Source organism: Ruditapes philippinarum, unplaced genomic scaffold, assembly GCF_026571515.1.
Source record: "Ruditapes philippinarum isolate M1 unplaced genomic scaffold, ASM2657151v2 ctg4483_1_1_1_1, whole genome shotgun sequence".
NCBI lineage: Eukaryota > Metazoa > Mollusca > Bivalvia > Venerida > Veneridae > Ruditapes > Ruditapes philippinarum.
In genome coordinates this window covers 41,830-69,097 of record NW_026864675.1, presented here as the reverse complement: position 1 = coordinate 69,097, position 27,268 = coordinate 41,830, and the positions used below count along the sequence as shown (strand labels likewise).

At 34.6% G+C, this 27,268-nt stretch overlaps 1 protein-coding gene across 1 annotated transcript in view; it reads left to right on the top strand.

Moving 5' to 3' along the window:
- Nucleotides 1-2,213: 2,213 nt before the first annotated feature.
- Nucleotides 2,214-27,268, top strand: part of LOC132726447 (protein mono-ADP-ribosyltransferase PARP14-like) — a 60,631-nt gene continuing 35,576 nt past the window's right edge. The window contains exons 1-5 of the mRNA XM_060711761.1: nt 2,214-2,400; nt 6,265-6,488; nt 14,898-15,010; nt 15,459-17,370; nt 19,428-19,805. Coding sequence (XP_060567744.1) covers nt 6,299-6,488; nt 14,898-15,010; nt 15,459-17,370; nt 19,428-19,805 — 2,593 coding nt within the window. The 5' untranslated portion in view covers nt 2,214-2,400; nt 6,265-6,298. The remainder of the gene's footprint in view (nt 2,401-6,264; nt 6,489-14,897; nt 15,011-15,458; nt 17,371-19,427; nt 19,806-27,268) is intronic.

The window sequence follows — 27,268 nt, the reverse complement described above, 5'->3', positions numbered from 1 at the left end:
TAGTGCAACATTAAACTTATATCCAGGTCAGGCGCGACTTCCGAGACTTTTTGGGCGCAAAATTTCGATATAAAGGGGTAATGCATATTTAAAGGAGGTGGGGATGGGAAGGGGTTGATATTTGACTACTTTTAAATGAGTAAAAATTTTGTAACAATGCAGTATAAGATTTATGTAATATAGCCGCTGATACATACATGAAACGGGATTTAGAATTTGAATTTTAATAATACCGATTAGAACGTTATTAATTAATAAAAGGATGGCAATAAAGTACATGATCAAAAGTTTACCAGACTGTTTGTTGAATGTAATCGAATACAAATTATTAATTATTTAGAGGAAGGAATCACTAAAGATATGTCGGACATGGTTAATATTTTCTTCCTTTTGAACAACAACATGCGCTATTATGATATTGATCTTTACGTCAAAGGGACATAACTGTGATATGTACTTTACCAGTTAATTTTTGGAGGATTATTTCCCTTCTACACTATTTGCAATCCACCATACAATAGGCCTATACGTCGTCATTTTTGTCCTAATGACAGAGTATGTGGGCGCGGAGCAATAAAATATTATGATGTATCAGATTGTAATGACACAATTCATATATACATGTGTGGGAAAGTTATATCAAATTTACAAGTATACAATAGGCCACCCCGGACCCTAACTCATGTGGAGGGCTTTGTACATTGTCCTAAAACCTGTAGTTTTGATAATACAGATAAGAGAATCTTTATTTATAGTCAGTTACAAAAAACAAATAAACATTAGCTATATAAGCTATTTTCCGACATACAAATGTAGCAGACTATCCTTTAACAATGCAAACAAACAACCTGTATAAAAGAAAAAAATACATGTATATAATATAGGAATAAGAAGATCAATGTTTATTTATGAGTGAATCTGTAAAATGAATTAATTTATAAGCACATATCAATATGGATAAGATAATAATTGATTAAAAACAAATATCACACTACAAGCAAATATCATAACAGATTATTACAACATACTAGAATTTCATTTTATGTACGCTTAACCTAATAATCAGAATAAAAAAAGAAAAGAAAATGAGGATTCAATCATATTTCAGTAAGACTGACCTGTTGCTATAGCAGCATCTGATACATACTCAACCATGAAAATATGAGTATAAAAATAACATGTACATGTACATGCGCATTAATATAAAAATTGAAATGTTTGTGTGGCAGTCGCTGAGCTGAGCTGGCCTAAAACAAATTTAAGCCATGCGGGATAAGCTTATTAGAAAAAAATATATATTAATATTGAATAACATTAAAAGTTTGACACATGGTAATAATTAAGCCTTTAAATGACTCAAATATACAGAACCACAATTTCCTATGTAGTACTTATTTCTTTTTCCTTGTTTATGTTATATAACCACAAGTTCCAATACACTATTTTTTTTCCTTGTTTATGTTTAAATTCACGTTTTTGTAGATTCTTTGTATCGTATTTTAAATGCAGTAATCTTCGGATACATGCCAATTTTGATGAAAATTATAATTAATATTATAACAGTTACATGTATAAACAGTGATAGCCTAATTAATTCGGCGTGAACGGTTTGACCCATTTAACAGACTTTTTTTCTTACTGTCAAACCGTTTTGGAAAAAGACAGCACCCGTCCAAAATTATCTCGGTGTCTCTTTGACAAGTCTAATTAATTGGACTAAAACAGTGACTCGTGCTCAGCGTACTATTAATGCTGTAGCAAATTTTATCCATAAATGTTTTTCATCTAGACTCGAATTTCTAAAAAAAAGTAATATCTGGTTGAACCTATATAGATCTAGATAGTGAATTATTTGGCTTACTTGAATATCTTTTCTTTTTTTTATTCACTTTTGTCATTTAATATGCCTTAGTTTCTGATTGTTACAAAGTCTTTTGTTAATGTTTTTAGTTCTGTACATCTTGTTCAATATCATTATTATGTGACTATATGCCTGTAAAGGCCAATGATTGGAAACAAATAATATTCTATTCTATTCTATTTTGTTCTGTTCTATTCTGTTCTATTCTATTCTGGTCTATTATATTCTATTCTGGTCTATTCTATTCTATTCTATTCTATTCTATTCCTGTCTATTCTATTCTGGTCTGTACTGTTCTGTTCTACACTGCGCTGTTTACGTGTGTACTGTATTGTAGATATACGGTAGTGGATTGCATTTAGCTCACATTCGAAAACGAAAGTAGTAGCAATAAATATTTTGTTTTTCGAAAACTATAAGTTGTGTAAACCAGGAAGAGAATAACAGCAGTTTTTTATTCTGTGTGTATTATTATGATAGTTTAAACAATGTGTATTATAAGATAGTTATATTCGAACGGAAATGGTTTAATCTTGCAGGTTAAAGCTTTAAATATTTCTACTAAATTTACGTAGTTTATATATTATTATTGTACTGTATAGAAATACTTAACTACTTTATAGAAGTATCCAGGTAATGTTTGTGAAACATTTTAAAGTTAACTATGATTATATCTACCAGTATGTATGTCTTATTACGTCTTATTTCGAAAACCTCTTGAAATACTTAAAGAATGAATGTTTATTTAGAAACCTACTTTCGTTTTTGTTTTTTTAAAAAAATCTTTTGGCTTGTAACCTACATTGTTTACATACATATACATTTTATGTTTATTCAAGTAAGGACAGGTAAATGGGTCACACACCATTTAAAGGTAGGATTTACACCTAGTTGTGATACTGAACATGTTTTGTTCAGGTTTACATTGTGTACTAGTTAGTCAAAGTATATTGACGGGCCAAAGCTACATGTAGATTCTGAGATATTTTTGTTCTGTGTCAGACTCTTGCTTCTAGAGAGATTTTTACCCATACATAAAATAGATGTACAATTAGTTGGACTACATTGTGTACTTGTAAATACACTTATTGATAGGAATGATTGATTTATTATATGTACATAGTTAAAGGCACATTATAGGGAATTTATGCCACAAAAACAAATAGATGTTTACTTCCTTAGAAAGGGCAATTAGTTTTATAACATTTAAATAACGGTATTAGAACATGTTTGATGCTTGTTTTTTTTTTAAGATGTAGCACTAAATGTCAATTAATTTGTCACAAAAGTAACAAAATGTAAACAAAGTAGTATTTTGACTTCCACACCAAATATTGTATCACTATAATTGTACTTATTGCCAAAAAGGCATCAGAAGAAAAAGTTGACTCAGATTATTGGCCAATGAGTATTAGTTTTGAAACTATAAAAGTACACTGAAAATAAAAAGCTATTAAAAATAAAAGTTAAAGCATTTCTAGGGCATAATGGGCCTTTAAAATATATTTACACGCCAAAGGTCAGAGGGGAGATATTGCCCATACACAAAATAGCACAATATCTCATTGCATAGTACAATTAGCTGGACTAATTTATTACATTGGTTGAAATATTCCGTTTTGTTAAAACACACCTTTAGAAACGAGGAAAAACATATGACGAGAAAAGAGTGGTTTGCTATTTATCCTTAATAGTTTAAATTTGCAAAAGTTTACAACATAATACAATATAAAGCTTCCTCAGAACAGACGTTTTATGGAACTACTTTGTATTAGTCAAAGGCAATCTAGGTTAGTTATTTATAAACCAAATATTACAAGCCAGTTTTAAGTCAAATACAGTTGTTAGGCACAGGTGTTCGGCTCATTTGTATTGTCAATAATGATCAAATTATCACCAAGAGCAAAATTATTATCCAGCTTTTTATAAACGGGTGCTCTTTATTACCATAAATTCCTAAAACATATATATAATATTTTCATTTTATATGATGTGGGATTATAAATTGATAACTTGTACCTTGGACAAAAATGATATATTTTTGGTCCCAGATTGTACATGACCTACTTGATTGTTTAATTTAACATTTTATCGTAGTATTGATATGGGCATTGTATAATGTAGTCAGTGTTTTTATCTGTAAACATAATAGGAAGGACCAGTCACCTATTGACTTTACAAACAAAAGTTTAAATATACATTCAGTTTAGATTTTTTAGCTCGACTATACGAAGTATATGGAGAGCTGTCCTACTCGCCCCGGCGTCGGCGTCCGCGTCCAGATTTTAGATTAAAGTTTTGGTGCAGTAAAATATTTTTCACTATAACTTTGTCATTTCTTAAGGTATCATCTTCAAACTTCAAATATATGTTCCTTATCATCAACCACATCTTATGTGACAAGGTTCATAACTCTAGCACCAATATTTTCAGATTTATCTCCCCTTGAACTTAGAATTTTCTTAAAAAATACTATTTTTTACTGATACTTCTTTATTTCTTAAGGGATCAAACTCATACTTCAAATATATGTACCTTATCATCATCCCCATCTTATGTGACAAGGTTCATAACTCTAGCACCAATATTTTCAGATTTATCTCCCCTTGAACTTAGAAGTTTCTTCAAAAAATACTATTTCTTACTGTTTCTTCTTTATTTCTTAAGGGATCAACCTCATACTTCAAATATATTTACGTTATCATCATCCCCATCTTATGTGACAAGGTTCATAACTCTAGCACCAATATTTTCAGATTTATCTCCCTTTGAACTTAGAATTTTCCATAAAAAATATTATTTTTTACTGTAACTTATTTATTTCTAAAGGGATCAACTTCATACTTCAAATATATTTACGTTATCATCATCCACATCTTATGTGACAAGGTTCATAACTCTAGCACCAGAATTGCAAGAATTATCTCCCCATAAACTTAGATTTATTTACTAGAAAAATGTTATTTTTTATTTCAACTTTTTTATTTTTAAAGGTATCTACCTCAAACTTCAAATACTTATATATTCCTTATCATCAATTACATTTTATGTGACAATGTTCATTACTCTTGAAGCAATATTTACAGATTTATCTCTCTTTGAACTTAGGATTTTCTTTAAGAAATATAATAACTTCTTTATTTTTTAAGGTATCTACTTCAAACTTCAAATATATATTTCTTATCATTACACAAATGTTGTGTGGCAAGGTCCATAACTCTAGCATGACTATTTCTAGAATTATTCCCCTTGATCTTGGAATTTATGTTAACAAATGTTATTTTTTTACTATAACTTAATACATAATTATACATAATTGATTTTTCTTTCATAGTTTTGTCTTCCTTACTGCGTCCAGTATTTTATTAGTCGAGCTTCGCTGTCTCCTGTGACAGCTCTTGTTATTTTGTTTCACAGATCCTGTTGTGAAGCGCTTTTATGTTTAACATAAAGGCCTTTATACCTCAGAAATGTTGTCATTTTTATTTTTCAAAAACTTTTTATTAAATTTTGGTATATTGTTACAGTTTCCAAAATAGTTTTTTTTGCTATATGCATAAATGATCTTTTGCTGATTTTGTTATGTTGGCAATTGGTATAATTATATTGAATTAGTATATTTTATGGAAGTCAAAATACTATGTACATTGTACTTTGTTTACATTACCTTTAAGACATATTATTGCATGTTCAACGCTACCTCGTCAGTCGTTAAACATTTAAAATGCTCTTAATCCATTATCAAAACATTATTAAGCACATGTAGGACATTTCTAAAGAATTAAAAAAATAAGGATTGCGAAGGCATAATGTGTGCCTTTAATGACATAGATACTGTGTCTGTATAATATCAGGATAATTATTTCACGGAGTGAGCACCAAAAGGTATATAAGAAATATGAACTTTTGGTGTTCACGATGTGAAATATATATTTTGATATTACACTGAACTAAATAAATTTTTTTTTTTATATTCAAAGAGAAATGTTTAAAAGACATTTTAACCTATAACATAATGTTTCGATAGGTTTTTTTTAAAAGACCGCGAAATAATAATCAGCGCGACGTCAATTACGACATAACATCACAAAGCTGTTTTCCAGTACTGTGCACTCTGGTATTTCACTGAAACAACGTAAGGGGCTTAAATTCAAAACGGTGAAAAATATCATATTGATAATTTCATTGTTTCTCACAGTGAAATATCAGTTTTTTTTATTTCACTAATATATTTCAATATACAACCGTAAAGCATGTAATGAACTTGTATATTTGTACTTGCACTTGTACTTGTTTGACGACAAGCACTATTTTTTGCTGAAAAGACTTTAGAACTACCTAGCTGATCAGATTGATAAAACATTGTTTTTAATATATCTATGTTTCCTTTTACTATATTACAGACAATTATGTAAACTTCATGCAAGTTGTGTAACAATGTCGGAGCTACAAGAGCGATGTGTGTTGTTGAAGAACTTACCCCATACATGTGAAGAACGTGCAGTTAGAGACACGCTTGATTTAGCTCACGGTGACTTCCGGTATGATGGCAAATATGAGAAACTTCACAGACATATTGAATTCGGTGATGATGTCAGATGGATTGTTCTCTTTTACTCAAAAAAAGGTAATATATATAGAGGATATTGAATGAGTGTAGTTTAATACTAGATTTACTGAACGAGTTGAATAAAATCATATTATGCGAGCCTCTGGCGAGCATAATATTGTTTTTTTCAACAAGTTCAATAAATTTAGTATTGAATCTACTCGAATATAATATTCTATTTATCACATATATAAAATAGGAACAGAAAACTGTAAAAATGAGTAATTTTTCAATGACGCGCCTATAGAGTAACGCTTACATTAGCGCGCTTAAATAACTCTATGTTTCTATATGGCACAAATGATGTCGCTTCAAAGTGTTATTACACTAGTGTAATATCGTTTTTAGTCCCCTACCGGTTTAACCGGAGGGGACTTTAGGTTTACCCTCCGTCTGTCTGTCAGTCTGTCTGTCCGCACTCACAGGACAGTAATTATGTGGCTTGAGGGACAATAGGTAACTGTTCTTTCTCATTGATGTCATTCATTCCGTAATGCTTTTATGTGCATATTTTCTTTTGTGTGGCTAAATAGAACAATAGAGAGAACCCAATAGAGTAGCCACATTATTACTCTCTGTTAAAACGTCGCTCTGTCTGTCCGTCAGTCCGTCCACAAAACTGGATCCCGCGATAACTTAAAAAGTACTGAAAATATTTTTATGAAACTTGATATATGGATAAATGGCAGCATGGAGATTAAGCACACCTTTTTTTTCTTCCTACGTTGAAAATTCTGGTTGCTATGGCAACAAATAGACTGAATTTAAAGATTTCTGATTCCAATTTTTAAGCTTTTTCACTATAACTTCTTTATTTCTTAAGGTATTTACTTCAAACTTTAAATATTAGTTTCTGGTCATCAACCACATCATATGTGACAAGGTTTACAACTCTAGCACAAAAATTATCAGAATTACCTCCGTTGAATTTTTTTTAATAACTTCTTTATTTCTTAATGTATCTGCTCCAAACTTCATATGTATGTTTCTTATTATCACTCAACATATATGAGAAGGTTCAATACTCTAGCAACACTTATAATTTTCAGAATTATGCCCCCCTTGAACTTTTTTGAGAAATTGGTATTTTTACTCCCAACTTCTTTATTCCTTATAGGATTTACTTCAAACTACCACATCATAACGATATGACAAGGTTTATAAATCTAGAATCCATATTTCCAGAATTATCTCCTCCTTGAACTTTGAATTGTTCTTATTTATTCTTTATATCTTATTTCCTCATGGATTTACTTCAAATTCAAAATAAACATTCATTATCAACACCTACATTATATTTAATTTCTTTTAAAATTTCCATTTTTGTTACTTTACATGTTAATGGTAAATTTGTAAATTGTTATTTTTTTTACTTTTCTTCTTTGTGACTATAAATGGTATCATCATGTATGACAATGTTTATAAATCTAGCATCTTTATTTCAAGAGTTATCTCCTCTGTTATATTTAGGTGAAAAATAATTTTGGAGTGTCCTTCAGTCTGTCTGTCTGTCTGTCTGTTCATAAAAACTGTTTCCTGAGATCACTTTTAAAGATTTTTTCCAAAAAAATTCACTTAAAATAGAGAAAAATTGAAACATTGGTTATACTTATTCATCCTGAGAAAATCAGACCTTTTGATTATCTGTTGTATAAACATAATTTCCTTATTTGTCAGGGGAACTAACACATAACCATGATAGAGACAAACTTAGAACTCAAAAGATTGAAGTTCATTAATGTCATTCATTCATTCAATGGTATAATTGAATGTCCAATGGCCCATCAGAATGTTGCTGGGGTTCTAACCGGTAGGGGACTTATGGATTGCTTGCAATACTATGATAATTGCTTGTTATTAAATGGCTTTATTACACTCCTGCGCTGCAGTTTATGTGATAATTTAATTATATAAAAACTAGACTTTTGACAATTCTTGAATATCTGTTATCATTGAGTGAAAAAGTGAATTCATAATGCAGATCTTGAAGCTTGTTAAAGATAGAATGAGGAAGAAGTATAATATATATAAAGGCTTTATTATGCCCCCATTTTGAAAAAAAGGGGGTATATTGCTTTGCACTTGTCGGTCCGTCGGTCCGTTGACCAAATGGTTTCCGAGTGATAACTAAAGAACCCTTAGGCCTAGGAACTTCAAACTTGGTATGGTGATTGGTCATGACCAGTAGATGACCCCTATTGATTTTGGGGTCAAGGGGTCAAAGGTCAAGGTCACATTGACCTTGAAAGCAAAAACGGTTTCCGATCAATAACTAAAGAACCTTAAGGCCTAGGAACTTCAAACTTGGTATGGTGATTGGTCATGACCAGTAGATGACCCCTATTGATTTTGGGGTCAAGGGGTCAAAGGTCAAGGTCACATTGACCTTGAAAGCAAAAACGGTTTCCGATCAATAACTAAAGAACCTTAAGGCCTAGGAACTTCAAACTTGGTATGGTGATTGGTCATGACCAGTAGATGACCCCTATTGATTTTGGGGTCAAGGGGTCAAAGGTCAAGGTCACATTGACCTTGAAAGCAAAAACGGTTTCCGATCAATAACTAAAGAACCTTAAGGCCTAGGAACTTCAAACTTGGTATGGTGATTGGTCATGACCAGTAGATGACCCCTATTGATTTTGGAGTCAAGGGGTCAAAGGTCAAGGTCACATTGACCTTGAAAGCAAAAACGGTTTCTGATCAATAACTAAAGAACCTTAAGGCCTAGGAACTTCAAACTTGGTATGGTGATTGGTCATGACCAGTAAATGACCCCTATTGATTTTGGGGTCAAGGGGTCAAAGGTCAAGGTCACATTGACCTTGAAAGCAAAAACGGTTTCCGATCAATAACTAAAGAACCTTAAGGCCTAGGAACTTCAAACTTGGTATGGTGATTGGTCATGACCAGTAGATGACCCCTATTGATTTTGGAGTCAAGGGGTCAAAGGTCAAGGTCACATTGACCTTGAAAGCAAAAACGGTTTCCGATCAATAACTAAAGAACCTTAAGGCCTAGGAACTTCAAACTTGGTATGGTGATTGGTCATGACCAGTAGATGACCCCTATTGATTTTGGGGTCAAGGGGTCAAAGGTCAAGGTCACATTGACCTTGAAAGCAAAAACGGTTTCCGATCAATAACTAAAGAACCTTAAGGCCTAGGAACTTTGAACTTGGTATGGTGATTGGTCATGATCAGTAGATGACCCCTATTGATTTTGGGGTCAAGGGATCAAAGGTCAAGGTCACATTGACCTTGTAGGTAAAAACGGTTTCCGATCAATAACTAAAGAACCTTAAGGCCTAGGAACTTCAAACTTGGTATGGTGATTGGTCATGATCAGTAGATGACCTGTATAGATTTTGGGGTCAAGGGGTCAAAGGTCAAGGTCACATTGACCTTTTAATTAAAAACGGTTTCTGATCAATAACAAAAGAACCCTTAGGCCTAGGAACTTCAAACTTGGTATGGTGATTGGTTATGACCAATCAGATGACCCCTATTGATTTTGGCGTTAAGGGGTCAAAGGTCAAGGTCACATTGACCTTGTAGGTAAAGCGGTTTCCGATCAATAATGAAAGAACCCTTAGGCCTAGGGACTTCAAACTTGAGATGTTGATTGGTCATGATCAGTAGATGACCCCTATTGATTTTGGGGTCTAGGGGTCAAAGGTCAAGGTCACATTGACCTCTTAGGTAAAAAACAGTTTCCGATCAATAACTAAACAACCCTTAGGCCTAGGAACTTCAAACTTGGTATGGTGATTGGTCATGACCAGCAGATGACCCCTATTGATTTTGGGGTTAAGGGGTTAAAGGGCAAGGTCACATTGACCTTGTAGGTAAAAATGCTTTCCGATCAATAACTTAAGAACCCTTATGCCTAGGAACTTCAAACTTGGTATGGTGATTGGTCATGACCAGCAGATGACCTATTGATTTTGGGGTCAAGGGGTCAAAGGTCAAGGTCACATTGACCTTGTAGGCAAAAACAGTTTCCGATCAATTAACTAAAAACGCTTAGGCCTAGGAACTTCAAACTTTGTGTGATGATTGGTCATGACCAGCAGATGACCCCTATTGAGTTTTAGATGAAGGGGTCAAAGGTCAAGGTCACATTGACCTTTTAAGTAAAAACGGTTTCTGATCAATAACTCAAGAACGCTTAGGCCTAGGAACTTCAAACTTGGTATGGTGATTTGTCATGACCAGCAGATTACTCCTATTGATTTTGGGATCAAGGGGTCAAAGGTCAAGGTCACAATGACCTTGTAAGTAAAAACGGTTTCTGATCAATAACTAAAGAACGCTTCGGCCTAGAAACTTCAAAACTTGGCATGGTGATTGGTCATGACCAGCAGATGACCCCTATTGATTTTGGGGTCAAAGGTCAAGGTCACATTGACCTTGTATGTTAAAACGGTTTCCGATCAATAATAAGAGAACCCTTAGGCCTAAGAACTTCAAACTTGGCATGGTGATTGGTCATGACCAGCAGATGACCCCTATTGATTTTGGGGTCAAGGGGTCAAAGGTCAAGGTCACATTGACCTTGTAGGTAAAAACGGTTTCTGATCAATTTACTAAAAACGCCTAGGCCTAGGAACTTCAAACTTTGTATGATGATTGGTCGTGACCAGCAGATGACCCCTATTGAGTTTTGGGTCAAGGGGTCAAAGGTCAAGGTCATGACCAGTAGATACTTTATAACCCTTATTAATTGTTTTATCACTGGGTCAGAAGTCATGCATAATAACCTTATCACATGACTAATTGGCTGCTGATAGGGGGCATACATGTTTTACAAACATATCTTGTTGATATATATTGTAGAATTAAAGGGTATGATTTTAGTATAATGTGTTATCCATCTTATATATTGGAACCTTGTAAACTTTGTTTTAATTTGAAAATTGAATTTTTTTATTTTGAATTAAATTAAATGAAAGCCCCCCTACCCCTGCAAGCAAAGCAATGCTAAACTTGTATAAATTGACTGTGCAACTTGAAAATGGCATACACTGTTCAAAATATAGATTGAATTTGAAATTTGAATTTCTTATTTTATTGAATTAAATTATTTTAAAGCCCCCTACCACAAAGCAATGCTAAACGTGTATAATTGTCTGTCCAACTTGGAACGTGAAAATAACATTTAAAACTAAAATTTTCTTTCTGTGCATGTATTACATGCAGTTGATATATCAAAATATGTTATTGTAAAATTTTTGCATAAAAACTGCATATGCTGGTATACATTTAAGGCTGACTGTATTGATGGCCCCGCTAATTTGATTGTCAAATGGCATCGCTAAAATGAAAATATTTTCTATTTGAAATATGACTGATGATATGTAATATGCAGTAAAAAATCAAACAGGTTGTCATCACGGGCATCAGATAACTGTTTAGCAGAAACTCTGCAGAGCCTCATAACCACTGTAAACAGTTACCCTCCAGCTAGATATTCCTGACCGTACCGGTAGCCGGTACATAGATCCTTATAAGGTCTTAATGCAGATAGTCATTTTTACAGTCATTTTTACGGCACCATGAACCATTCTTATTAAAAAAAACTTCCAAAATAACAGCCCTTGCTTTTTAGCTCACCTGACCACGAAATGGTCAAGGTGTGGTATAGTGATGGGGCTATGTCTGGTGTCTGTCTTAGTGCGTTGTTCGTCGTCAACAATTGCGTTGTTAACAGTCTAGCAGTCACAGTTTTGATTGGATCATCATCAAACTTTGTCAGAATGTTTGTCTCAATGAAATACAGATCATGATTTAAGATTGGTTATCTTGGGTCAAAAAATAGGTCACAGGAGCTAAAAATACAAAAACCTTGTTAACACTCTAGTGGCTGCAGTTTTCATCCAAATATTCTGAAAGTTAGTCAGGAAGTTTGTTTTGATGATTTCTAGGTCAAGTTCGAAAGATGGGCTATCTCCGGTCAAAAACTAGGTCACAGGAGCTAAAAATAGAAAAAGCTTGTTAAGACTCTAGTGGCTGCAGTTTTGATCCAAATATTCTGGAAATTGGTCAGAAAGGTTGTTTTGGTGATTTCTAGGTCAAGTTCAAAGATGGGTCATATTCGGTCAAAAACTAGGTCTCAGGAGCTAAAAATAGAAAAAGCTTGTTAACACTCTAGTGGCTGCAGTTTTGATCCAAATATTCCTGAAATTTGTCGAGAAGTTTGTTTTGATGATTTCTAAGTTAAGTTTGAAGATTGGTTATCTCTGGTTAAAAACTAGGTCACAGGAGCTAAAAATAGAAAAAGCTTGTTAACACTCTAGTGGCTGCAGTTTTAATCCAAATATTTGAAAGACCCTGTCTACAGTCAAAAACTAGGTCATAGAAGCTTAAAATAGAAAAAGCTTGTTAAGACTCTAGTGGCTGCAGTTTTGATCCAAATATTCTGAAAATTTGTCAGAAACGTTGTTTTGATGATTTTTAGGTGAAGTTTGAATATAGGTCATCTACAGTCAAAAACTAGGTAACAGAGGCTTAAAATAGAAAAAGCTTGTTAACACTGTAGTGGCTGCAGTTTTGATCCAAATATTCTGGAAATTTGTCAGGAAGGTTGTTTTGATGCTTTCTAGGTCAAATTTGAAGATGGATCATGTCCAGTCAAGAACTAGGTCACAGGAGCTAAAAATAGAAAAAGCTTTTCAACACTCTAGTGGCTGCAGTTTTGATCCAAATTTCCTGGAAATTGGTCAGGAAGGTTATTAGATTATTTCTAGATCAAGATTGAATATGGGTTGTCTCAGGTCAAAAACTAGGTCACATTACCCAAATATGGAAAAACCTTTTTAACACATTAGAGGTCACATTTTTGACTCAATTGTCATCAAATTTGGCCAGGTTGCTTGTCTAAGACATTGCTTGGATGCAGTTGATGGGTCAGGGGAGCGATCCAGGGCCATCATGGCCCTCTTGTTAATTAAGTTTTTATCTCTGTTCAGTTAATCCGGCATGCGTTATTTGTATATACATTTTTTAGCTCACCTGTCACACAGTGACAGGGTGAGCTTTTGTGATCGCTTTTCGTCCGTCGTCCGTCCGTCGTCCGTCCGTTAACTTTTACTTTAAATGACATCTCCTCATTAACCACTGAGCCAATTTCATCCAAACTTCACAGGAATGTTCCTTTGGTGGTCACCTTTAAAAATTGTTCAACATGCAGAACTCTGGTTGCCGTGGCAACCGAAAGAAAAAACTTTAAATATCTTCTTTTAAAAAACCGAAAGAGCTAGAGCTTAGATATTTGACATGAAACATCTTCTAGTGAGTGTCTACCAAGTTTGTTCAAATAAAAGCCCTGGGGTCAAAATTGGCCCCGCCCCAGGGGGTCATTGATTTTCCCTATATGCATATAGTAAAAACTTAAAAAATCTTCTTTTAAAGAACCCAAAGAGCTAGAGCTAAGATATTTAGCATGAAACATCTTCTAATGAGTGTCTACTAAGTCTGTTCAAATAAAAGCCCTGGCATCAAAATTGGCCCTGTCCCAGGGGGTCATTGATTTTCCCTATATGCATATAGTAAAAACTTAAAAAATCTTCTTTTAAAGAACCCAAAGAGCTAGAGCTAAGATATTTAGCATGAAACATCTTCTAATGAGTGTCTACTAAGTTTGTTCAAATAAAAGCCCTGGCGTCAAAATTGGCCCCGCCACAGGGGGTCATTGATTTTCCCTATATGCATATAGTAAAAACTTAAAAAATCTTCTTTTAAAGAACTCAAAGAGCTAGAGCTAAGATATTTAGCATGAAACATGTTCTAATGGGTGTCTACCAAAATTGTTCAAATACAAGTCCTGGGGTCAAAATTGGCCCCGCCCCGGGGGTCATTGATTTTCCTTAAATGTGTATAGCAAAAACTTAAAAATCCTCTTTGAAAAAACCCAAATAGCTAGAGTTTAGATATTAAGCATGAAACATCTTCTGGTAAGAGTCTACAAAGTTTGTTCAAATAAAATCCCTGGGGTCAAAACTGGCCATGCCCCAGGGGTGTCATTGTTTTTAACTATATGTGTATAGTAAAAACTTAAAAAATCTTCTTTTAAAAAACCCAATGAGCTAAAGCTTAGATGTTTAGCATGAAACATCTTCTTATGGGTGTCTACCAAGTTTGTTCGAATAAAAGCCCTTGGGTAAAAATTGGCCCTGCCAGGGGTGGGGGAGGGCAGAGGTCATTGTTTTTCATTATATGTGTGTAGTAAAAACTTAACATCAAGAAACATCTTCTAATGGGTGTCTTAAGTTCGTTCAAATAAAAGCCCTGGGGTTTAAACTGGCCCTGCTCTAGGGGCCTATATACAGGTGAGCGACCTCAGGGCCATCATGGCCCTCTTGTTTGTATTTAGGATAGATTTCATTTATACTTGTATTAAACAATGAAGAAGTAATAACTTATATTTCAGATGCTATTGAATGTATAACGAGCGGTCCCTGGGTGAGTGCTGCTATCAGGGGAGGATGTACGGTACGACCAGATTATTGTTCGGGATGTATTATACCTGATGAATGGTCCGAGGTAACAGTCATGCTTATATATTTATCAGATTATCAATATGGCCATTGCTATATTGAATTAACATTTTCTAGGATTAGTTTTGTCAGCTGACACTAATTGTGGTTAGCTCACAGTATGGTCACAGTTATAGTTCAGTATAATCTTGTGAACATGTATTAACTTAGAATAAATATCTATGACTAAAATGGTAGGATATTTTCTATGATGCAAAACAAATCTCTGTAAAATATTGTTTAACAATGAAGTTGTCTGATTTCATTTTAGTTTCAACAAAATTTTATTTATCCGAATGTTTATACTGAGTAGGAAATTGTATTGTAAATTAAGACATTTGTCTTGCTTGCTGCATTGCAGTGTGTTTACTTTATTAGTGGTATAATATATTATATTGCTGTTCCTGATGAGAGAATAAGTATAGAATTAATTTCATTCAAATATTACTATACAGGAAACACCTGGAGATGGAGACTGGGATATGGGCGACAGTTTCAGGACGCGGGACTGTAATACTGACACCTCAGATGAATTCATGAATTCCTTTGTCAATGTTAAGTCTTATAAATATGAAAATGATACAGATAGTGGTGATGACATTCATGAGCAAGATGTAGCTAATGCTAATCGTGAGACTGATGGACTTGATGACGCTTTAAATCTTACTGTGAAATTTCAGAATGAGTTTGAAACTTTGATTACAGAAATCGATTCATCTGATCAGTTTGATAGCGGAAAATCCAACGAAGCAGCTGACGAAGTCAAAGATGAATTAAATTTTGAAAGTACTTCAAGGAATGTCAGTCCAATTGGAGAGGAACGCATACCTACAAGTGAGTTATTTGGCAGTGGTGGTTTTGAATTGAAAGAAAAGGAAATAGATGAAATAACGATTAATAAATCTAAAGAGAATATTGAGAAAACTGTCACCAAAGGGGCCACTGGAGTTGCAATAGATATTGATCGAGGTACAAGAAAACCGGATAGAAAGTCATTTGATAGTGGCAGAGATTTATACTCGAAAGCAGAAAAAACATCTGTTATATTGGAAAGCACGAAAACAAAGGCAAAGACTAAATCAGAACATGAAGGAAGTGAGTATTATGATGATGGAAAAGTTAGTAGTGTATCATCAAGTGAATTGTTTGAAAGCGGTGATAAAGTACTAAAGGAAGATATGCAGGGACCTGATGATCTGCTTGACAAAACAAAGAATAACAATGCTAAAAAACAGGCAGAGAACAGGAAGGAAATCACCTTTGATGAACCACATGTTAGTCATACCCATTCAGAGACCAAAACAGATGCTGAAAAGTCTAAAAAAGCAATGAGTGCATCAGTGAGATCAGTAGATTTGTTTGGAAGTGGACATGAATCAATGGAGTTTCATAACATGGAAAAACAGGATCATTTTGAAGGAGCAAGTAGAGAACAAGGGGCTGTGAATAAAGACACTGATAATGAAACCGATGAAGCAAAGTCAGAAGCTTTAAAAGAGAAACCAGTGACCACTAATTTAGAAACTTGTGGTGGTGTTCAAGCAGGTAGTGGTATAAACCAGGGGGGACCGTATCCTTTCCAGGGAGCTCCATATCCTTACCAGACAGGACAAAATCCTTACCAGGGAGTACCATATCCGTGCTTTGGAACTATGTTTCCAAATTCTCATGGCGCATCAAATGCGACGTATGAATCTAACATGACCATGATGGGACAGGGTCAACCTCAACCAAATGAAACATCACCAGGAAATCCAGGTAGTGCATGTAACATGAACCAAATGCAACCGATGTACCAAATGCATCCCCAATGGCCGATGCCAATGCCTGTCCAAGTTAATGATAAAGGACAGCCTATATATCCTATACCTTTTCCTGGTATGATGCCACAAATGCAAATAGATGAAAAAGGCAACCCAGTACAGAACTACATGTATCCTGGTATGGTGAATCCATTCTATTTTATACCCTGCATTTCAGGACAGCCACCTTTCCCAACTTCAGGTCTCCAACAGTCAAGCGAAGAGAAAAAACAAGCTATAGATGAGGGACATTCAGCCCATGCTCCTCTTTATACTGAACCAAATAATGCGGAAACTAACATGAAAACAAAAGAAGGGTCAAAACCATTGAAGTATGATCGTTCTAAAAGTTTGAATGAAACAGAAGGGTATGTTTATGATGTCCCCTACAGTAATCATCGTGGGCTAGCCAGACAAACATCAGCAAGTGATACACTTGGCAATACAGAGGATATTAGACCGTATAGTCTTGCAAGAGAAATCAAATCAGATATTGTCTCTGATAAGGAATCAGACAAAATGGAACGGAAGATTACACAGTTGGAAAAAAGTGTGTATAGGGAAGGTAAATTTTGACATTTTCACCTTTGATACAGACTCGTAAATGTTAATTTATTTATTATTCCATATCCACCATTATCTATTAGATAAATAGTTTAATATAACTAGATTTTTATCCCCTGCCGAAAGGCGGCGGGGAATATAGAAATAGTCTCCATCTGTCTGTCCTTCTGTCCGTCCATCTGTCTTTCTGTACGACATTTTTGTCCGGAGCATATCTCAAAAAGTATTTTAGGTATCAACTTGAAACTTCATAGGACTATAGATTATATTGAGGGGGAGTGCAGTGCATAAGAATGATAAATCTACCCTGCATAATTTTTCAGTTATTGCCTTTTGTTACTTTTCAAACTTAATTTTTGTCCAGAGCATAACTCAAAAAGCCTTTGAGATATCAACATGAAACCTCATGGGTGGATAGATCTCACTCAGGAGGTGTGCAGTGCACAAGAATGATAACTCTATCCTTCATAATTTTTGACTTATTGCCCTTTGTTATCTTTCATACTTAATTTTTCACCTGAGTGGAGCATAACCCAAAAAGTCTTTTAGATGTCAACATGAAACTTCATAGGTGGATTGATATTATTGAGGAGGAATGCTGTGCGCAAGAATGATAACTCTACCCGTTATAATTTTTGAGTTATTGTCCTTTGTTATTTTTCATACTTTTTGTCCGGAGCTTATCTCTTAAAGTGTTAGAGGTATCAACTTTAAACTTAAAAGGCGGATAGATCATATTGAGGAGGAGTGCAGTGCACAAGAATGATAACTTACCCTGCATAATTTTTCAGTTATTGCCCTTTGTTTTTTTTCAAACTTAATTTTTGTCCAGAGCATAACTCAAAAAGCCTTTGAGATATTAACATTAAACTTCATGGGTGGATAGATCTTATCGAGGAGGAATGATGCGCACAAAAATGATAATATAATTTTTGAGTTGTTGCTTTTTGTTATTTTTTATACTTTTTGTTCCGAAGCTTATCTCAAAGAGTGTTAGAGGTATCAACTTGAGACTTCAAGGTAGATAGATCTCATTGAGGAGGAGTGCAGCACACAAGAATGATAATTCACCCTGCATTATTTATTTCATCCATCAGTATTCACATAGGTTTCAAATCTGTAATCACTTCAGCCATCAGTTTTCATTACCAAAAGACCTTTTTATATTGAATTATTCTGCTCTACTACATATACATTCTTACAATGAGCAAACACATTCGGCAGGGGATGGCCATGCTAATATGGCTCTTGTTTTTATAACTTTCAAATTTTAAAATGATATTACATGTATTATTTTTGATCCTTGATAAAGAAAAAATATGACTTATCCAGCAATATGATATGCTGTACAAAGTGCATTCAAGGTGCATGGTTTGTTACCAGTATATGCCATCCCATAAGTAACCATCACGGAGTAGTGGCGACATATAGGGATCACTTCTCCGTCGTCTGTCCGTCCGTCTGTCTGTCCATCTGTCCGTCCGTCACAAAACTTGTCCGGACTACTCCTCATAAACTACTGGTGCAATTTCATCCAAACTTTATAGGAATGATCAGTACCAAGTCTAGTTGTGCATATTGTCAGCATTTTCCGGTTCAATGATTTTTGTCAGAGTTATGGCCCTTTAATAATTTTTATTTTTAAAGTTTGTCCGGACTACTTCTCTTATACCACTAATGCAATTTCAATGAAACTTTACAGGATTGATCTGTAGCTCAAGTCCTTGCGCTATTGCATGGGTTTTCCGGTTGAATGATTTTTGGCCGAGTTATGGCCCTTTGATAAAAAGGTTTCTTTTTCTGTGTGTTGCCAGATACACAAAAGCTTGTCCGGACTACTCCTCATAAACTACTGGTGCAATTTTATCCAAACTTTACAGGAATGATCAGTACCAAGTCTAGTTGTGCACTGTCCGTCTGTCTGTCTGTCACAAAATTTGTCCCAACATGAAATTGGCCATCATGAGGCGACACATGTGATTACTGATCGCTCTTGTTATTTATTTCTGAATGTTGCTGATACTTTTTTATGTATATTATACATGTAATATATTTCAGAAAATATTTACGATGTTATTGATGAGGACAAGTTAAAATCAGTATGTATGTCATCTCGACATCCTGCTCCGCCTCCTGCCCCGCCTCGAACTCGTCCACCGTCAAAACCACGCACAACAGACACCAATGAAAGCCGCCTGTCAATATATGATGACAATGAATATGAGAATAATTTGGAAGGGAATGACAACGGAAAATCAGAAGGTGCTGAAGAGAGTTGCCGAACAATCCTTGTTACCGGATTATCTTTGGATGTTTCTAAAGAAGCACTTGAGCTTTATTTTGAAAACAAGAAAAAGACTGGCGGGGGTGAAATTGTTAGTGCAATAATCAATGAGAAAAAACTGGAGGCTGTAATAGAGTTTAAGGAATCAGAAGGTACATGAATCTAGAATTTGCAAATTATCTTTTTAGCTCACCTTGCACAAAGTGCAGGTGAGCTTTTAGGATGGCCAACCAAATGGCGTCCGTCGTCCGTCGTCCGTCCACATTTTAAATATTCTAAGGACATCTTCTATGATACCGCAAGGCCAATGTTAATGAAACTTGGCAGGAATACTCTTTGTATGAAGCTCTATCAAGATTGTTCAAAGAATTCCATTTCATGCAGAACTCTGGTTGCCATGGCAACCGAAAGAAAAATCTTTAAATATCTTCTTTTAAAGAACCGTAAGAGCTAGAGCTTAGATATTTGGCATGAAACATATTCTAATGAGTGTCTACCAAGTTTGTTCAAATAAAAGCCCTAGGGTCAAAATTGGCCTGGCCCCAGGGGGTCATTGATTTTCCCTATATGCATATAGTAAAAACTTAAAAAATCTTCTTTTAAAGAACCCAAAGAGCTAGAGCTAAGATATTTGGCATGAAACATCTTCTAGTGAGTGTCTACCAAGTTTGTTCAAATAAAAGCCCTGGGGTCAAAATTGGCCCCGGCCCGGGGGGTCATTGATTTTCCCTATATGCATATATAGTAAAAACTTAAAAAATCTTCTTTTAAAGAACTGTAAAAGCTAGAGCTTAGATATTTGGCATGAAACATTTTCTAGTGAATGTCTACCAAGTTTGTTCAAATAAAATCCCTGGGGTCAAAATTGGCCCCGCCCCAGGGGTTCATTGATTTTCCCTATATGCATATAGTAAAAACTTAAAAAATCTTCTTTTAAAGAACCCAAAGAGCTAGAGCTAAGATATTTAGCATGAAACATCTTCTAATGAGTGTCTACCAAGTTTGTTCAAATAAAAGCCCTGAGGTCAAAATTGGCCCTGCCCCAGGGGGTCATAGATTTTCCCTATATGCATATAGTAAAAACTTAAAAAATTCTTCTTTTAAAGAACCCAAAGAGCTAGAGCTAAGATATTTGACATGAAATATCTTCTAGTGAGTGTCTACCAATTTTGTTCAAATAAAAGCCCTGGGGTCAAAATTGGCCCCGCCCCGGGGGGTCATTGATTTTCCCTATATGCATATAGTAAAAACTTAAAAAATCTTCTTTTAAAGAACCGTAAGAGCTAGAGCTAAGATATTTCACATGAAACATCTTCTAGTGAATGTCTACCAAGTTTGTTCAAATAAAAGCCCTGGGGTCAAAATTGGCCCGGTCCCAGGGGGTCATACATTTTCCCTATATGCATATAGTAAAAACTTAAAAAATCTTCTTTTAAAGAACCCAAAGAGCTAGAGCTAAGATATTTAGCATGAAACATCTTCTAATGAGTGTCTACCAAGTTTGTTCAAATAAAAGCCCTGGGGTCAAAATTGGCCCCGCCCCAGGGGGTCATTGATTTTCCCTATATGCATATAGTAAAAACTTAAAAAATCTTCTTTTAAAGAACTCAAAGAGCTAGAGCTAAGATATTTAGCATGAAACATGTTCTAATGGGTGTCTACCAAGTATGTTCAAATAAAAGCCCTGGGGTCAAAACTGGCCCGCCCCGGGGGTCATTGATTTTCCTTATATGTGTATAGCAAAAACTTGAAAATCTTCTTTGAAAAAACCCAAATAGCATGAGTTTAGATATTATACATGAAACATTTTTAAGTAAATATCTACAAAGTTTGTTCAAATAAAAGCCCGGGGTCAAAACTGGCCCTGCCCCAGGGGTGTCATTGTTTTTTTTAACTATATGTGTGTAGTAAAAACTTTAAAAAATCTTCTTTTAAAAAACCCAATGAGCTAGAACTTAGATGTTTAGCATGAAACATCTTCTTATGGGTGTCTACCAAGTCTGTTCAAATAAAAGCCCTTGGGTAAAAATTTGCCCGGGGGGGGGGGGGGGGGGGGGGGGGGGCTATATACAGGTGAGCGACCTCAGGGCCATCATGGCCCTCTTGTTTTATAAGTGTATGGTAAAGCCATGCTGTGTTTTTTTGAATTTTTTTTCCCGAGATATTGCTTCAGTCAGGTTGTCGTTCCCGTTGATGTTGCCATTCAGAAACCAGAAACAATTGTCATTATTTTTAGCTCGACTATTCGAAAAATATGAGAGCTATTGTAGTCGCCCTTGGCATTCGCGTCTGCCTTAGTTAAAGTTTTTGTAAAGTCAAATATCTCAATAATTGCTTGAGATATTCAATTGAAACTTACAATACTTATTTATAGTAATAATGTACATCAGATTGACAAGTTGGATAACTCTGCCTACAATATTTACAGAATAATGCCCCTTTTTTAACTTAGAATTTTTTGTTAATGTTTTTTTGTAAAGTCAAATATCTCAATTATTGCTTGAGATATTCAATTGAAACTTACAATACTTATTTATAGTAACAATGTACATCAGATTGACAAGTTGGATTACTCTGCCTACAATATTTACAGAAAAATGCCCCTTTTTTAACTTAAAATTTTTGTTTTTCTTGTAAAGTCAAATATCTCAATTATTGCTTGAGATATTCAATTGAAATTTACAATACTTTATTAAAGTAACAATGTTCATTACTCTGCCATGTATTTTGACTGAATTATGCTCCCTTTTGTACTAAAAAAATCTCCTTTTCTTGGTTAAGTTAAACATGCAAGTTTTGCATATCTCTGAAACTATTAAAGATACAAACTTGAAACTTCATATGTATATTTGTGGTCATAAATAATGATCACTGGACAGCACTCATATCTGTGTCATGTATTTAGGCTGATTTATCTCCCCTTTTTTACTTAGTCTCTTGGTTAATGTTTACATGTAAGCTTTACATATCTCAATAACTATCAGAGATTTTGATTTCAAACTTCACATATGCATGGAGGGTTATAATTGTATGTCACTGACCAAGTTCCATAACTCTTTTTTGCAATCAGCATTTAGGCTGATTTATCTCCCCATTTCTACTTAGTCTCTTGGTTAATGTTTACATGCAAGTTTTACATATCTCAATAACTATTAAAGATATTTATTTGAAACTTCAATTATGCTTTTAGGGTCATAATTGTAGATCTATGACCAAGATCCATAATTCTTTCTTGCATTTAGGCTGATTTTTCTCCCCTTTTTCAACTTAGAAATTCATGGTAATGTTTTGCTTGTAAGCTGTTATCTCCATAACTACTGAAGGGTATGTGCCTTTTTTTGGGACAATTTTATGCATTCATAATAATAAAGCAGTGATTTACTTGATAAAACATCTTAATAACAAGCCTTTGTACCTTTTCGGTCAATTTTATGTATTCATATAGGTAAGCATTATTATACTCAATAAAACACCCATGTGACAACTTTTTACGAATAGTCAGGCCAATTAATTGTCCTCCATTAGTTCTTGTTTTAAATTCTTGATGGATTGTCTCTTTATTTGGAGGACAACAACTCTTTGGATTGGAAGTTCAAATTGACCCAACTGAACTTGACCTTGACTCATTGACCTTAACTTAACACCTTCAGTTATTATACCCCCAAAAACGAAGTTTGGGGGGGTATATAGGAGTCACCCGGTGGTCGGTTGGTCGGTTGGTTGGTCGGTCGGTCGGTCGGTCGGTCGGTCGGTCGGTCCAGACGTCCGTTGCATTTTCCTTGTCCGGAGCATAACTTGAAAACTAATGGTTGGAATTCAATATAACTACATACAATGGTCAAGCACATTGAGAGGAAGTGCAGTGCACAAGAACCATAACTCTATCTTGACTAATTACAGAGTTATTGCCCTTTGTTACTTTTCCTTGTCCGGGGCATAACTTGAAAACTACTGGTTGGAATTCAAAACAACTTCATACAATTGTCAAACACAATAAGGGGAAGTGCAGTGCACAAGAACCATAACTCTATCTAAAGTAATTACAGAGTAATTGCCCTTTGATACTTTTCCATTGCTTTCTTTTGTCCGGACCATAACTTGAAGACTAATGGTTGGAATTCATTATAACTACATACAATTGTCAAGCACATTGAGAGGAAGTGCAGAACACAAGAACCATAACTCTATCTTGACTAATTACAGAGTTATTGCCCTTTGTTACTTTTCCTTGTCCGGGGCATAACTTGAAAACTGCTGGTTGGAATTCAAAACAACTTCATACAATTGTCAAACACAATAAGGGGAAGTGCAGTGCACAAGAACCATAACTCTATCTAAAGTAATTACAGAGTTATTGCCCTTTGTTACTTTTCCATTGCTTTCTTTTGTCCGGACCATAACTTGAAGACTAATTGTTGGAATTCATTATAACTACATACAATTGTCAAGCACATTGAGAGGAAGTGCAGAACACAAGAACTATAACTCTATCTTGACTAATTACAGAGTTATTGCCCTTTGTTACTTTTCCTTGTCCAAGGCAACTACTGGTTGGAATTCAAAACAACTTCATACAATTGTCAAACACCGTATAAGGGGATGTGCAGTGCACAAGAACCATAACTCTATCTAAAGTAATTACGGAGTTATTGCCCTTTGTTACTTTTCCATTGCTTTCTTTTGTCTGGACCATAACTTGAAGACTAATTGTTGGAATTCATTATAACTTCATACAATGGTCAAGCACATTGAGAGGAAGTGCAGTGCACAAGAACCATTACTCTATCTTGACTCATTACAGAGTTACTGCCCTTTGTTACTTTTCCTTGTCCAGAGCATGACTTGAAAACTACTGGTTGGAATTCAAAACAACTTCATACAATGGTCAAGCACAATGAAGGGAAGTGCAGTGCACAAGAACCATAACTCCATCTTGACTTATTACAGAGTTATTGCCCTTTGTTACTTTTCCATTGCTTTTTTTGTCCGGAGCATAACTTGAAGACTAATGGTTGGAATTCAATATAACTTCATACAATGGTCAAGCACATTGATAGGAAGTGCAGTGCACAAGAACCATAACTCCATCTTGACTAATTACAGAGTTATTGCCCTTTGTTACTTTTCCTTGTCCGGGTCATAACTTGAAAACTACTGTTTGGAATTCAATACAACTTCATACAGTTGTCAAGGACATTAAAAGGAAGTGCAGTGCACAAGAGCCATAACTCCATTTTGACAAAATACAGAGTTACTGCCCTTTGATACTTTTCCTTGTCCGGAGCATAACTTAAAACATACTGGTTAGAATTCAAAACAACTTCATACAATGGTCAAGCACAATAAGAGGAAGTGCAGTGCACAAGAACTATAACTCCATCTTCAGTATTTATAGAGTTATTGCCCTTTGTTCCTTTTCTTTGTCTTTCTGGACTTATTACAGTGTAATTCAATAAAACTTCATCAATGGCCAACCACATTGAAAGGAAATGCAACATACAAGAACCACAACTATCTGTAATTGCCCACAACCATAACTATATTTCAATTCTTTTACAAGGTATTCTGTTACTAGTAACATCCTCATTTCCGAAGCAGTCTTGTGGGGTATTAATCACATTTAGTGATAGTTCTAGTTTATTTATGGATTGTCTTCATACTTGGGTAAAACAGTCCTGTAGATGAGACCTTCAAGTGGACCAAATTGATTAAGGCTGACCATGAGCTTGAAGGTAAAATTACTGAATTTTGCTTGATTTTTAATATTACTGGCTATTACTTTGGTATACAGTAGATTTTTAGTAAGTCGAAGTGGAAGGAACTTGCGTAAAAACTTCGACACATCAGGACTTTGACATGTTCTCGGATCTTGGATCGTTCTCAATTTCATTAAATTTGACCTGTTGTTATAAGTATACAAGGAATTACAAAAGGCGTAACAATAGAAAAGGGCAATAACTAAACAATCTTATAGAAAATATTTTGGGTGTGATTATCATGAGACACCAGGTCACTGAAGTTCTCAAATGAAAGTAGTTCTTGTTCACTTTCAAATACCACTATTGCAATTTGAATGATAACAATTAAAGCATTTTATCACACATTTAAATGAATACAAAGGCTGTTTGAACACACGACTGTGTAATTAACACCTGTCACACATGTTGATCGGTAATTGTCTTCGTGACCAGATAAGGTGTGAAAAATGTCTCGAGATCAAAGTTGTCAAAATAATCAGAGGACTTCGACTTATTTGTGGTAAATTATACTTGATTTATTCTATACATACCACGAAAAACTTTAACACATTGAAAAATTTGACATATAAAATTTCGACTTATAAATATATTTTTGTAAGGAATTCGACACATAAAATTTCGACTTATAAATATATTTTTGTAAGGAATATATATGGACTTTCATTTTACTTTGACACATCGAGAAAATTGACTAATCAAAGTTTGACTCATAGAAGTTCTACTGTATATGAATGAATTGTTGTCATACTTGAACACAACAGTATTAAGAACAATAAAGGAGATCAATTTGACCTTGACTCCTAAAATAATTGCATTTTCACATTGTTTTTGGTTAAAATTGGCTATAACTTTGCAAGTAATAAATGAATTTTCTTCATACTTGGGCACAGCAATCATTGGGACCAGACATTAAAGAAGATTAAATTGAACTAGACCTTGATCTTCAATTTGACTGTGACTTTAAAAGTCAAATTATTGAAATTTTCTACAATTTGCCATAACTTTGTTATTTATTTGATTTATTCCATGACAAAATCACTTATAACAAAACTGATTTGTCAACATATCTTTAGAAATGAGGAAAAGTCAGGTGTGGGCCCTGCTAGATGGTGGCTCTGGTTATGTCTATTTTAAGTTCTTTTTTCCCCTATCGTCCGAAAAGTTGAAAGTGCACTTAATGTAAGGGTGAAATAAGGAAAGACGAAAAAGTTTGACTGTCTTGTATTATACTATAAACATTTTACCTTAGTACACAAAATATGACTATGGCAAATGAAATGGCCACATTGTAAAATGTATGCCTGAACTGAAGGTTTAGGATATGCTATTTGAATCAGAGGTGGATTGTCTGGTGATATTTATATTTAACTTCGTCCAAAGTCAAGGATAAACTGTTTTGTTGAAACTTAACTAAGCAAATTTGACAACTTATGTTTTTGTGACTGTCTTATCGAAAATCTTATTGCAATCATTTTGCCCCTTAACTAAAGCTAGAAAGTTGCCATTTGACCTTAATAATGTCTCTATGATTTAAAATCCATCAAAAGAATTGGAAATAAGCTTTTCACATCTTCTTATGAACAAAGGAATGGATCATAACTAAGTTAGTTCGTAGAATCATTAGATATTTTTATGCCCCCCCCATGTAATGGCCGGGGCATATAGTGTTACCCTGTTCCGTCCTTCCGTCCTTCCGTCATTCCGTCATTCCGTCCTTCCGTCATTCCGTCATTCTGTCATTCCGTCATCATCAGTTTCCGTTCATTATCTTAGTAACGGTTGCACATATTCAACTCAAATTTGACATATGGATATGTCATGAGAAAATACAGGTCAAGTTCGAATTTGGTCATGGT